The sequence below is a fragment of the Oncorhynchus mykiss genome, chromosome 25 (genome assembly GCF_057628025.1).
Source record: "Oncorhynchus mykiss isolate SJ-2025 chromosome 25, ASM5762802v1, whole genome shotgun sequence".
Lineage (NCBI taxonomy): Eukaryota > Metazoa > Chordata > Actinopteri > Salmoniformes > Salmonidae > Oncorhynchus > Oncorhynchus mykiss.
In genome coordinates, this window is record NC_143046.1 from 67,208,981 (window position 1) to 67,222,599 (window position 13,619).

Genomic DNA, 13,619 nt, shown 5'->3' on the forward strand with positions numbered 1-13,619 from the left:
CCTCACGCTTTGGAACTGGTTTGGGCACCCTGCTGCTGAAACAGAAGGACAAATAGACTTTGTCTTCATAAAGTAGACTAGGCTTGTCTCAGTCTTTTCCTTTCTTTAACCTCGTTCCTCTCTAATGTAATCAGAACCAAGTCTCACTGCCTTTGTAAAGTAAATAAAACATCCAAGACAAAGACCCCCTAAAGTGATTTCCATTTTTAAAAACGTGATCGCCTCATTTGCTTAACCTTGATTGTTTACGTGTATCCGTGTAAACAGTCTGCTCGGTTGTAAATGCGCTGCGTTTCTTTCAGGGTGTTTTCTGTGATTTGTTTATTATTGGATGATTGTGACTCAAAGTAAACGTGTGTCTTTTCACAGGCTGTCAACTGAATAAGAGGATAGTGTACACTTTTTTTTAGAGTACAGCCCTTTGCTGGACTCTTGCAATATGACCATAGATGACTGGGCTACAATTGGGAAGGACATTGAGGTACTTGGTGTTGTCATTTCTCACTCGAACACTAACCATAACCCTGCTGACTTTAACCATATGCATAAGCAGATGCATTATGTATTACATAATGTATTACAATAATACAACAGTCTCAAATCATTCTCTGAAGTAAAAGTCAGTTATCACAATTTTTTATTTAACCATGCTGTTTGTGGTACTGTACTGTTGCTTTTGTAATAAATACAGTAGTCGTTTCAAAAAGCACGTGGCAAGATGTAGACTACACATTTTGACCTTGGAACTTCAAGTCTGATCCTGTTCTCTTTATTGTCTCTTGGTTCCAGAAACACTATGAGAAATATGACGGTTTTGTCATCCTCCATGGCACGGACACCATGGCCTACACAGCATCTGCTCTGTACGTCATGTGTGAGCACCTGGCGAAGCCTGCCATCCTCACCGGCTCCCAGATACCCCTGCCATCCTTATGGCTGAACTGCCTGATGAAGATAAGATAACAGAAGCGAGATATGTTGTTTATATGACCTCTTGCAGGTGCCGATCTATGAGACGAGAAACGATGGAAGAAACAACCTCTTGGAGACACTGCTGATCGCCGGTCAGTTTTCAATTCCTGAGGTGAAGAGTGGTGTTAGGAGCCTCCTTAAAGGAGGGAGGTGCAGGAATCAGGAGCAGGAGAACAAGGAAGCCCCAGTGGCACAATCGTTTATTTAAGACGTCCCAACTCAGCAACAACATGGGGGAGAATATGCCCAAACGAGGTCGCCACCCACAGAGAAATAAACGTTACACACGGAGGAGAAACCTCTACTCCTAAACATATACCAAACGGTACAATCTGCCGTGTAAAAGAAAACCCTGTGGTGCAGACACGCACCCCTAACAAAGATACCACAGCAAACAATTCCTCACAAAGACTAGCAGGCAGCGATGGTAAATAAACCCCCCGAAATCAACTAATAGGACACAGGTGTAAACAATACAGACAGACGAAAAGGAAAAATGGATCGGTGTCAGCTAGTAGGCCGGCGACGACGACCGCCGAGCACCACCCGAACAGGGAGAGGAGCCACCTTTGATGGAAGTCGTGACAAGTGGAGGGAGGCTTCTTGGCAGCTCAGTTGCCTACAAGTCACCTGTTTTTGAATGTGAACTTGAATCATTTATTTTATTTTAACCTTTATTTAACTAGGAAAGTCAATTAAGAACAAAGTGCCTTAGACCGCTGCGCCACACAATCATCAAGTGTTGATGAATGAAATCTTCAATTCCCAGTTGCTATTACTTATATCAGACTAATTCCCCATTGCATATCTTTTGTACTGAAATTATTTTTCATCTTGCTGAAGTGTGTCTGTCTAGCTTTTTAAGCTGCTGTGGATTTGAGCTTTTGTGATATAACTTATTTCGAATTTCAACATAAATCAAATCCACTGAGATAGTAGAGACTATGTTGTACCTGATTGATAAAGGTGTGAGAATGAGCTATGTTGTCAGACAATAGGCAACAAAAGCCTTAAACCTCTTGTCTAACAAGACTGTTCAGTAAAGCATGAGAATGTGCGAGTGTCGCAATACAGGACCTGACCTGAAACTGCCAGACGAGACTTCAGAGTTGTGTCAAAGGGTGTTTGTCTTTAAGAGTCGCGGAATAACAAACGTACACACTCTCTGGGGCCTTTAACGGATGCTGTATCTAGAGAATATGCTGCTATCAATAAAGACGGATTGATACATTTTAAATGAAGATATGAGGAAAATGTAGTTGTAATTGTGTTTTATCAATGGCTCTGTCATATGCTCTGTTAAAACCTTTCTAGGGCAGGCGTTCCGCTAGCGGAACCCCTCGACAACATTCTGCTGAAAAGGCAGCGCGCGAAATTCCAAAATATTTTTTAGAAATATGTAACTTTCACACATTAACAAGACCAATACTGCAAATGAAAGATAAACATCTTGTTAATCTACCCATCGTGTCCGATTTCAAAAATGCTTTACAGCAAAAGCACGACATATGATTATGTTAGGTCATAGCCAAGTCAAAACAACACAGCCATTTTTCCATCTGATCTTCATCAGATGACACTCATAGGACATCATGTTACACAATACATGTATGTTTTGTTCGATAATGTGCATATTTATATCCAAAAATCTCAGTTTACATTGGCGCCTTACGTGCAGTAATGTTTTGATTCCAAAACATCCGGTGATTTTGCAGAGATACTCATAATAAACATTGATAAAAGATACAAGTGTTTTTCACAAAATTAAAGATAGACTTCTCCTTAATGCAACCGCTGTGTCAGATTTAAAAAAACTTTACGGAAAAAGCATAATCTGAGAACGGAGCTGAGAACCCAAAACAGCCAGAGGAATATCTGCCATTTTGGAGTCAACAGAAGTTAAAAATAACACCATAAATATTCACTTACCTTTGATGATCTTCATCAGAAGGCACTCCCAGGAATCCCAGTTCGACAATAAATGACTGATTTGTTCCATAAAGTTCTGTAAAGTCCATCATTTATGTCCAAATAGCCAAATAGTTGTTAGCGTGTTCAGCCCAGTAATCCATCTTCATGAGGCGCAGGCACTTCGTCCAGACAAAAACTTGAATAGTTCCGTTACAGTCCTTTAGAAACATGTCAAACGATGTATGGAATCAATCGTTAGGATATTTTTAACATAAAACATCAATAATGTTCCAACTGGAGAATTGCACTGGAACGAGAGGTAACTCTGTCGGGAGCGCGCGTCATGAGACCGAGGCACTCTGCCAGAGTAGTCCTTTATAGTAGAATCCTCATTCAAGTTTCTAAAGACGGTTGACATCTAGTGGAAGCCGTAGGAAATGCAACTTTATCCATATCTCAATGTGTATTCGGTAGGCTAAGCTTTGAAAAACTACAAACCTCAGATGTTCCACTTCCTGGTTGGATTTTTCTCAGGTTTTTGCCTGCCATATGAGTTCTGTTATACTCAAAGACATCATTCAAACAGTTTTAGAAACTTAAGAGTGTTTTCTATCAAATACTAATAATAATATGCATATATTAGCACCTGGGACAGAGTAGGAGGCAGTTCACTCTGGGCACGCTATTCATCCAAAAGTGAAAATACTGCCCCCTATCCCAAAATAGTTTTAAATCAATAGCACAAAATAGCCAAGCGTTAATTTACTTTAGCGTTGTGTCTGTTGAAGGGCATATATATAGTGGCAAGAAAAAGTATGTGAACCCTTTGGAATTACCTGGATTTCGGCATAAATTGGTCATAAAATTTGATCTGATCTTCATCTAAGTCACAACAATAGACAAACACAGTCTGCTTAAACTAATAACACACAAACAATTATACGGTTTCATGTCTTTATTGAACACACAGTGTAAACATTCACAGTGCAGGGTGGGAAAAAGTATTTTAACCCTTGGATTTAATAACTGGTGGACCCTCCTTTGGAAGCAATAACCTCAACCAAATATTTTCTGTAGTCGCGGATCAGACCTGCACAACGGTCAGGAGGAATTTTGGACCATTCATCATTACAAAACTGTTTCAGTTCAGCAATATTCTTAGGATGCCTGGCTTGAACTGCTCTCTAGGTCATGCCACAGCTTTTTAAATCGGGTTGAGGTTAGGAATGGGCCACTCCAGAAGGCGTATTTTCTTCTGTTTTCTTCTGTTGAAGCCATCCTGTTGTTGATTTACTTCTGTGTTTGGATTTACTTCGTTGTCCTGTTGCATCACCCAACTTCTGTTGAGCTTCAATTGGCAGACAGATAGCCTTACATTCTCCTGAAAAATGTATTGATTAACTTGGGAATACATTTTTCCGTCGATGACAGCAAGCTGCCCAGGCCCTGAGGCAGCAAAGCAGCCCCAAACCATGATGCTCCCTCCACCATACTTCCACCATACTGTTGGTGTGCTGTACCTTTTTTTCTCCACACATAGTATTGTGTGTTCCTTCCAAACAACTCAACTTTAGTTTATTCTGTCCACAGAATATTTTGCCAGAAGCGCTGTGGAACATCCAGGTGCTCTTTTGCGAACTTCAGACGTGCAGTAATGTTTTTTTGGACAGCGGTGGCTTCTTCCGTGGTGTCCTCCCATGAACATCATTCTTATTTAAGTTAACTGGGACACGGTATTGAGGGCGAACACGACCGCACGGTTCAAAGTGAGCACTCAGATGAACCGTAACGTGGGTCTGCTGCGGCTCTTCCCAGGCATCACTGCAGTGACCGTAAGAGGCTTCCCAGGGTGGGGATGGGGTGGAGGTGAAAAGGGGTGGATAGTGGCTCTGCCCTGTGCCTGTTTCCCATTTAACCACATCATTAAACCACAACTGTCTTTCCTACTTCTGATATACTGTAATACTCAAAGTAATATATACTGAACAGAAATATAAATGCAACATGCAACAATTTCAAAGATTTTACTGAGTTACAGTTCATATAAGGAAATCAGTCAGTTGAAATAAATTCACTCCGCCCTAATCTATGGATTTCACATGACTGGGCAGGGGCACAGCCGTGGGTGGGCCTGGGAAGGCATAGGCCCACCCACTCGGGAGACAGACCCAGCCAATCAAATGTGTTTTCCCCACAAAAGGGCATTATTACAGATAGAAATACTTCACAGTTTCATTAGCTGTCCGGATGACTGGTCTCAGATGATGAAGATGGTGAAGAAGCTGAATGTGGAGGTCCTGGCCTGGCGTGGTTACACTTGGTTGTGAGGATGGTTGGACGTACTGCCAAATTCTCTAAAATGACGTTGGTGGTGGCTTATGGTAGAGAAAGGAACATTACATTCTCTGGCAACAGCTCTGGTGGACATTCCTGCAGTCAGCATGACAATTGCACTCTCCCTCAACTTGAGACATCTGTGACATTGTGTTGTGTGACAAAACTGCACATTTTAGAGTGGCCTTTTAATGACCCCAGCACAAGGTGCATCTCTGTAATAGCCATGCTGTTTAATCAGCTTCTTGATAAGCCACACCTGTATGGTGCATGGATTATCTTAGCAAAGGAGAACAGGGATGTAAACAAATATGTTCCGGAAATTTGTGAGAAATAAGCTTTTTGTGCGTATTGAAAATGTCTGGGATCTTTAATTTCAGTTCATGAAACATTGGACCACTTTACATGTTGCGTTTATATTCTTGTTCAGTATAGTAATATCCTGTTGTAGAAAGACTAAATCAGGATATCCCCATTTGGAGCCACCTTCATCTAAAAGTCTTCATTGCAGCTGTGTTGTGGTGAATCCTCTCATGAAGGTCCTACTGTGTTTTCTGACAAGCCACCATCATATGGGTGTTCCAAGTGGTCTGCATACAGCCAGGATCTGCTCTGGGGTTGCCAGCAGCACTAAGCCCAGTGACAAAATGAGACAGGGTTATGGGGCATGTCCAATTACCCACTAAAGACGAGGGTCTTGGCACCGACATTTAAACACTTAGATACACCTCCCTATCTACAGACTGGGGGGAGGATGACTTTACTGTCTTAATCTGGTCCCTCTGCCATGTTGCTTTTTTATCTATTTGAATCACTTGCTTCTTTTTTGATTATGCATCAGGCTCTCCTCTGCCTTCCACGGTCTTTGCCATCATGGGGGTTATTTAGGAATCTGTGTTGCACACATTTTTGGCTAGCTAGAGGCTTGATCCGAATCCAATGGAGGATTTGGGGCTATGCCCAGCTCTTGCTATATTTCCCTGCCTGCACAAGTTAGGTCTAAAGTCCAAGGGTTGCCAGGTGAAATAACGCTGTCTCTTAGCACCTCGATGTTAATGGTTCCCCATGCCTGGCCATTTGAGCCATCTCCTCTCCAGATGCCAGGGCTGGTGTGGTAAATAGCTTTCCTAGAGCCAGTGAATCACCCTGAGACTGAGAGACAGCCTGGGTGGCATGGGCACCAGATGGACTGGGGGGAGGCAGGGGGGCTGGTAAAGTCTGGGCCTATTGTTAAACCCTATCCTAGCTTGCGCTGTACACTTCTCTCCCTCTTTTCCTACCAGCCAGACTAAAATGGCCTATCTTCTCGCTCTCTCTTTCTCTACAGGTGAAGTCCTTCCTGCAGTCACCCATGGAGGGCGTCGTCCTGGAGACCAAGCTGACCTGCTGAAGGATTTCCGGAATACCACAGAGAGCGGTGTGATCATTGTTAACTGCACCCAGTGTCTGAGGGGTTCTGTCATCACATCATATGCCACCAGAATGGTAGACAAGAAGACAATGTATGTTTAATGGTAGAGTATGATGTGGATGGATGTGTGTCCTTAACATTTCTTCCTGGTCTACTCAGGTCCTGAGTGATGCAGGGCTGGTGGCAGGCAGTGACATGACTTCTGAGGCTGCACTCTGCAAGCTGTCCTACATGCTGGCCAGGAAGGAGCTAAACATAGAGGCCAGGAGGACATTAGGATTCATAGTCTAAATGCACAGTCCTTCAATCCCTACACAATGTTGGCCCTTTGTAGAAAGAATTCTGAAGCCCAACCCTAGTGACATGTCTGAGTCCTATGTATGAAACAAATATCACATTAGAGTGTAAAGAGAAGTAGATATCAGAGTTGATTCAAATGGCGATAAAAGGATCATAGAAGTGACAAGCTGATGACATCTTTGATCATGCTTGACTGTATCTGTGTGTTGTGCTGTCTGTGTTGCCCTGACTGTGTCTGTGTTTTGTGCTGTCTGTGTTGCCCTGACTGTGTCTGTGTGTTGTGCTGTCTGTGTTGCCCTGACTGTGTCTGTGTTGTGCTGTCTGTGTGTTATGTGTCCAGATGCTGAGTCAGAACCTGCGGGGGGAGATGATCGGTGACCTGCAGGGGACCAAGCTCATTCTGAGCGACAGTCGCTTCATTCAGGTCATCTCCAAGTCCCTGAGCATTAATAGTAAGAAGGTGAGGCCACGTCACACTGTCACCACCACTGAGACTGCAGGGTTACCTTCCACCTAACAGGTTTTTATCAGGCTCTGGCTTATCTGAGAGGACAGAGTTCCCATTGTAGTACAAAAAACAACTTTTTCTAGTCGTTGCACTGCCCAGCGCGAGGGGAACAATGTCACAAGTAGTCTAAAGTAGTTTTGAAAAAAATGTGTTGAATCCAACTTTATAGTGTATTTTTTACATCACTCATAACACATTACATAAAACATTCATTTACTGTTTCTCTATAGAAACCATAAGGGATGCCCTGACCCCCCACCTTAGCTTGTGCTGCTTCTAAGATTGGAGACGTGGGGGCCTTAGATGCCTTAAAGGAGATGGTGAGGAACAGTTATCACAATTTTATTTTACTAGGCAAGTCAGTTAAGAACAAATTCTTATTTTCAATGACGGCCTAGGAACAGTGGGTTAACTGCCTGTTCAGTGGCAGAACAGATTTGTACTTTGTCAGCTCGGGGATTCAAACTTGCAACCTTTCAGTTACCAGTCCAACGCTCTAACCACTAGGCTACCCTGCCACCCCAAAGTCTGTTAGTAAAAATAATCACTGCAACAAGCTCATATTTTATAAGGAGGGGAGAGTTCAGTCCATATGTTGTTAGTGTTCTTGGACACGCATGTTCCCAGACTGATAACACAGACAATGCACTGTCAAATGTGTGTGATTTTATTACTCCCTTAGTCCCACGGTACATCTGGTTGAACCTGTCAGTGCAGTGCGTACCAAAGATTCCTGCTGAGTTTCATGAGATAGCCGACTGGAACCTCAGTAGTCATAATGTGTTAGTTGTAAAGATTGATTTTGATACGGTCTCCTTTGCAGTTAACTTTAGACATGAGGATGATTGCCTAGTGTTTCCAGTCAATTTCATTTGAAATAACCCACTTATTTTGGTCTTTGGAGCTTGTTTTATTGGGGTTATATTTCAGTATGAATAGAGGAATGGGTTGGCTACTCTTTTAAAAATGTCTATCAATTCAAGATGAAACTGGCTGTGTCAGAAATCTGTCTTCCCTACTACTTACTAAAACGACATGCTGTGTACTAATCGTACTGCATACTATTTAGTAAAACTGTTTAGTGAAAACGAATGCAGTAAACAACAAATATCAACACACTATGCTCATTCATACTTAGAATGCGTCATCTAATGTGCAATTACGTTGATTTCCGCCATTCGTTCCTTTTGGAACAGCGAACCCACTTATATGATTAGCAGCTGCTTGCTGTCAAACACACGTGGGTCTGGAAAGACGATTATCTTCCTCAATTCTACTGGACGAAAAGCCAAAATTAGTATGTCTTGGCATTTAAGCATTCTCAAATGTGAAATTTCACATACTATCAACCATTCTATTTTTGCATACCCAAAAGGCCTACTATTTAGAACACAATTACAGGTATTCAGACACAGCCACTGTCACCATTCAGAAAGGTATGCTCCAGGTACATGTGTAGCACAACGTACACTACATGGGTTTGATACCTCAATACACTGTTTTATATACACCGTGGTGCCATCACAACGTAATCTACAGTATGTGATGCGTTTCTTGTCATCAGGGCAGTAACCTGAGTCTGGGGGACTATGATGGACGCACCCCTCTGCACATCGCTGCCAGTGAGGGCCACCTCAAAGTGGGGCAGTATCTACAGGACCAGGGAGCCACCGTCCATGCCAAAGATCGCACACCCCTGCGCAACACTATGCATTTCAGGTAGAAATAAGCTAACATGTGGGCCAAGACAATAGCTTTACATTTCTTTGTGTGTGTGTGTGTGTGTGTGTGTGTGTGTGGGGGGGGGGGGGGGGGGGGGGGGGGGGGGAGTATGATATGTCCTTAACAGCTTTGCCTCTACAATAGATGTTCACCCATCCCTTATGATTCAAGCCCCCAGTAGCCAATTCTAAATGACTTCTTCTATCTGCCCAGGGAGTGGTGTGTGCATCACACAGTAATGATATCATTCACACAGAATTAAGTGGGACATTTGAAATCCCCCGTTGGCCATTAACAACCTCCTTATATTTCCATGGCAGTCTTTAGAGCGAATGGTGTACAAACAGCAGGCAGTTAGACGGCAGCTCATTACAGTGTCTGAGGCAGGGAGTCTGGGCCTGCTAAATGACTATCATGTCCAGGAGGGAATGACTGCTACTGGGGCTCTCAGATGGGGGTTGAAACCAGAGGAAGAGTCCTAATGGAGTTTAAAGGCCACCACAATAATTAGCTGCCAATTGGGCTAATTGTAATCTTCTAATACCTCCAGTATTCATTTTTTTACCCCAAATTGTTATTATTTTCATGTGTTTTTAATCATTCATTGACATTGCTGTGTGCTCATATCATTTATTTGGGGAATGTAAGACATTCCAGGCTGCAGTGTTTAGTATCACGCTGTGGGTGCCTCAAGGAGAAATGTGTGTGTGTGTGTGTGTGTGTGTGCGTGTGTGTGAACTAGCATTGAGAGAGGTGGATGTAAACCGTTGGCAGGGCAGGCACAGACAAGCCCATGTTGTCTTGAGTGGGACCTTGAGGGTTGCTGAGTGGGACCTGGTAGCATAATTAACCTCCGACGCTTGGTTGGGGAAATAGCCATATCCCATTCTGTCTCTCTTACACTGTCAAAATCTCTGTTTTGTTACAGCTCTTTGTGATAATGCAATATGTTCCATTTTGTAAGAGTTACTTGAAATAAATATCCATTTTATTTCAGACAGATTGTTTTCGTTTTTAGGCTTTATGCCATTTCCTCCTAAGTTTAAACCACATTTCAAAAGCCAACTATTGTTCCTTCCCGATGACCATATAAGGATTGAAACACAGTACAGCGAAGGGTAGTGTCTTGAACCAGTCTTACCTGCCTGTCCACAGCTTCATGGATGACAGAAACGGTCCCTTGTCTCTAGGAAAAGGACTGAAATACATTAGCCTTGGCTTGCCACTGTCTCAATCTCAAAGTAGATTTAAGCGTGCATGACCGACACATACCGTAGTGTGTGCATTTAACCTTTTAAACATTTGATGGATGTTCTAAGTTTAAATTCCATGAAAGTCCCTGGTTCTGGCCATGGAGCTGTGCCTTTTGTCTCCACCATTGTGTAGTGCATCCTTGGAGCTGCTGAGACGTTCTGCTCAGGCTCCATGTGTGGGTGGTTAACTGTGGGGGCATCCGGAACTTGTCCCTACTCGTTTAGCACCCAGTCACAGTGCCACAACTTGTCACTGTCAACAGAGACTATGAGAACTTGCTAGAAAAATGACTAATGCACGTTGCAGTCATAATAAAGCATAGCTCAAACAATGATGGATCACTAGTGTTCCCCCTAATCGTTTCAGTTTCAACTGATCTCTGACTCGCACTGTGAGCTTGATTCTGCTTTGCACGTGTCATCTTTTCCTTGATTGTAGTACACTATATATAGTATCTGTACTTGAAAACTGTTTCTCTGTCACGCCCTGGTCTTAGTATTTTGTGTTTTCTTTATTCTTTTGATCAGGCCAGGGTGTGACATGGGTTATTTTATGTGGTGTGTTTTGTCTAGTGGTTTGTTGTAGGTTATGGGATAGTGGTTAGTGGGGTTGTCTAGAATAGTCTATGGCTGCCTGGAGTGGTTCTCAATCAGAGGCAGGTGTTTATCGTTGTCTCTGATTGGGAACCATATTTTGGCAGCCATATTCTTTGAGTGTTTCGTGGGTGATTGTTCCTGTCTCTGTGTTAGTTTGCACCAGAATAGGCTGTTTAGGTTTTCATGTTACGTTTCTTGTTTTGTATTGTTCGTGTTTATCTTTTATTAAACATGAATCGAAATAACCACGCTGCATTTTGGTCCGCCTCTCCTTCGACGGAAGAAAACCGCAACAGAATCACCCACCACAAAAGGACCAAGCGGCGTGGTGACAGGCAGCAGGAGCAGCGAAATCCAGATTTCTGGACATGGGAGGAGATATTGGATGGTAAAGGACCCTGGGCTCAGCCTGGAGAATATCGCCGCCCCAAAGAAGAGCTGGAGGCGGCGAAAGTGGAGAGGCGCTGGTATGAGGAGGCAGCACGGCGACACGGATGGAAGCCCGAGAGTCAGCCCCAAAAATGTCTTGGGGGGGTCACACAGGGAGTATGGCGACGCCAGGTAGGAGACCTGCGCCAACTTCCTGTGCTTACCGGGGGGCTAGAGAGACCGGGCAGGCACCGTGTTATGCTGTGGAGCGCACGGTGTCCCCAGTGCGGGTGCATAGCCCGGTGCAGTACTTACCAGCTCCTCGTATCGGCCGGGCTAGAGTAAGCATCGAGCCAAGTGTCATGAAGCCGGCTCTACGCATCTGGTCTCCAGTGCGTCTCCTTGGGCCGGCTTACATGGCACCAGCCTTGCGCACGGTGTCCCCGGTTCGCCTGCATAGCCCAGTGCGGGCTATTCCACCTCGCCGCACTGGCAGGGCGACCGGGAGCATTCAACCAGGTAAGGTTGGGCAGGCTCGGTGCTCAAGAGCTCCAGTGCGCCTGCACGGTCCGGTCTATCCAGTACCACCTCCACGCACCAGCCCTCCGGTGGCAGCTCCCCGCACCAGGCTTCCTGTGCGTGTCCTCGGCCCAGTACCACCAGTGCCAGCACCACGCACCAGGCCTACAGTGCGCTTCGCCTGTCCAGCGCTGCCAGAGCCTTCCTCCTCTCCAGCGCTGCCGGAGTCTCCCGCCTGTCTAGTGCTGCCAGAGCCTTCCTCCTCTACAGCGCTGCCGGAGTCTCCCGCCTTTTCAGCGCTGCCAGAGCTGCCAGTCTGCAAGGAGCAGCCAGAGCTGCCAGTCTGCAAGGAGCAGCCAGAGCTGCCAGTCTGCAAGGAGCAGCCAGAGCTGCCAGTCTGCAAGGAGCAGCCAGAGCTGCCAGTCTGCAAGGACCTGCCAGTCTGCAAGGAGCTGCCAGTCTGCAAGGAGCCGCCAGAGCTGCCAGTCTGCAAGGAGCAGCCAGAACCGCCAGTCTGCATGGAGCAGCCAGAGCCGCCAGTCTGCATGGAGCAGCCAGAGCCGCCAGTCTGCATGGAGCAGCCAGAGCCGCCAGTCTGCATGGAGCAGCCAGAGCCGCCAGTCTGCATGGAGCAGCCAGAGCCGCCAGTCTGCATGGAGCAGCCAGAGCCGCCAGTCTGCATGGAGCAGCCAGAGCCGGCAGTCTGCATGGAGCAGCCAGAGCCGCCAGTCTGCATGGAGCAGCCGGAGCCGCCAGTCTGCATGGAGCAGCCGGAACCGCCAGTCAGCCAGGATCTGCCAGAACCACCAGCCAGCCAGGATCTGGCAGAGCCATCAACCTACCTGAGCTTCCTCTCAGTACTGAGCTTCCTCTCAGTACTGAGCTTCCTCTCAGTCCCGAGCTTTCTCTCAGTCCCGAGCTACCCCTCAGTCCCGAGCTACCCCTCAGTCCCGAGCTACCCCTCAGTCCCGAGCTACTCCTCAGTCCCGAGCTACCCCTCAGTCCCGAACTACCTCAGTCCCGAGCTGCCCCTCAGTCCAGTGGGGCCCTTGGTAAGGGTTACTAGGCCAAGGTCGGCGGCGAGGGTCGCCAATCTAAGGACGCGATGCAGGCGGACTGAGACTTTGTTGGAGTGGGGTCCACGTCCCGCGCCGGAGCCGCCACCGTGGACAGACGCCCACCCGGACCCTCCCCTATGGGTTTAGGTGTGTGGCTGGGAGTCCGCACCTTGGGCCGCACCTACCACCGTCATGTTGTCAGCAAACTTGATGATGATGTTGGAGTCATGCATAGCCACGCACTAATCACACACCCCTGAGGGGCCCCCGTGTTGAGGGTCAGTGTGGCGGAGGTGTATTTGCCTACCACCTGGGGCAGGCCAGGATCCAGTTACAGAAGGAGGGGTTCAGTCAATCAAATCAATCAAATGTATTTATAAAGCCCTTTTTACATCAGCAGATGTCACAAAGTGCTGTACAGAAACACAGCCTAAAACCCCAAACAGCAAGCAATGCAGGTGTAGAAGCACTCTGGCTGGGAAAAACTCCCTAGAAAGGAAGGAACCTAGGAAGAAACCTAGAGGCACCAGGCTCTTAGGGGTGGCCAGTCCTCTTCTGGCTGTGCCGGGTGGAGATTATAACAGTTATTGGCCAAGATGTTCAAACGTTCATAGATGACCAGCAGGGTCAAATAATAATAATCACAGTGGTTGTAGAGGGTGCAA

At 45.9% G+C, this 13,619-nt stretch overlaps 1 protein-coding gene across 1 annotated transcript; it reads left to right on the top strand.

Annotated features, from left to right (window-relative positions):
- Positions 1-439: 439 nt before the first annotated feature.
- On the top strand, positions 440-9,159 carry LOC110504348 (L-asparaginase-like). The gene is made up of 7 exons (XM_090219314.1): positions 440-481; positions 790-885; positions 1,001-1,064; positions 6,545-6,702; positions 6,788-6,913; positions 7,269-7,388; positions 9,001-9,159. The coding sequence occupies exons 1-7, from the start codon at positions 440-442 to the stop codon at positions 9,157-9,159; spliced, it is 765 nt and encodes a 254-aa protein (XP_090075440.1).
- The last annotated feature ends 4,460 nt before the right edge of the window (positions 9,160-13,619 follow it).

Bases quoted from the DNA above. Each gene is read 5' to 3' on its own strand.
- LOC110504348 (XM_090219314.1), top strand. From the start codon at position 440: ATGACCATAGATGACTGGGCTACAATTGGGAAGGACATTGAG. The intron at 482-789 runs GTACTTGGTGTT...TCTTGGTTCCAG, and splicing joins CAATTGGGAAGGACATTGAG to AAACACTATGAGAAATATGA. The intron at 6,703-6,787 runs GTAGACAAGAAG...TGGTCTACTCAG, and splicing joins CATCATATGCCACCAGAATG to GTCCTGAGTGATGCAGGGCT.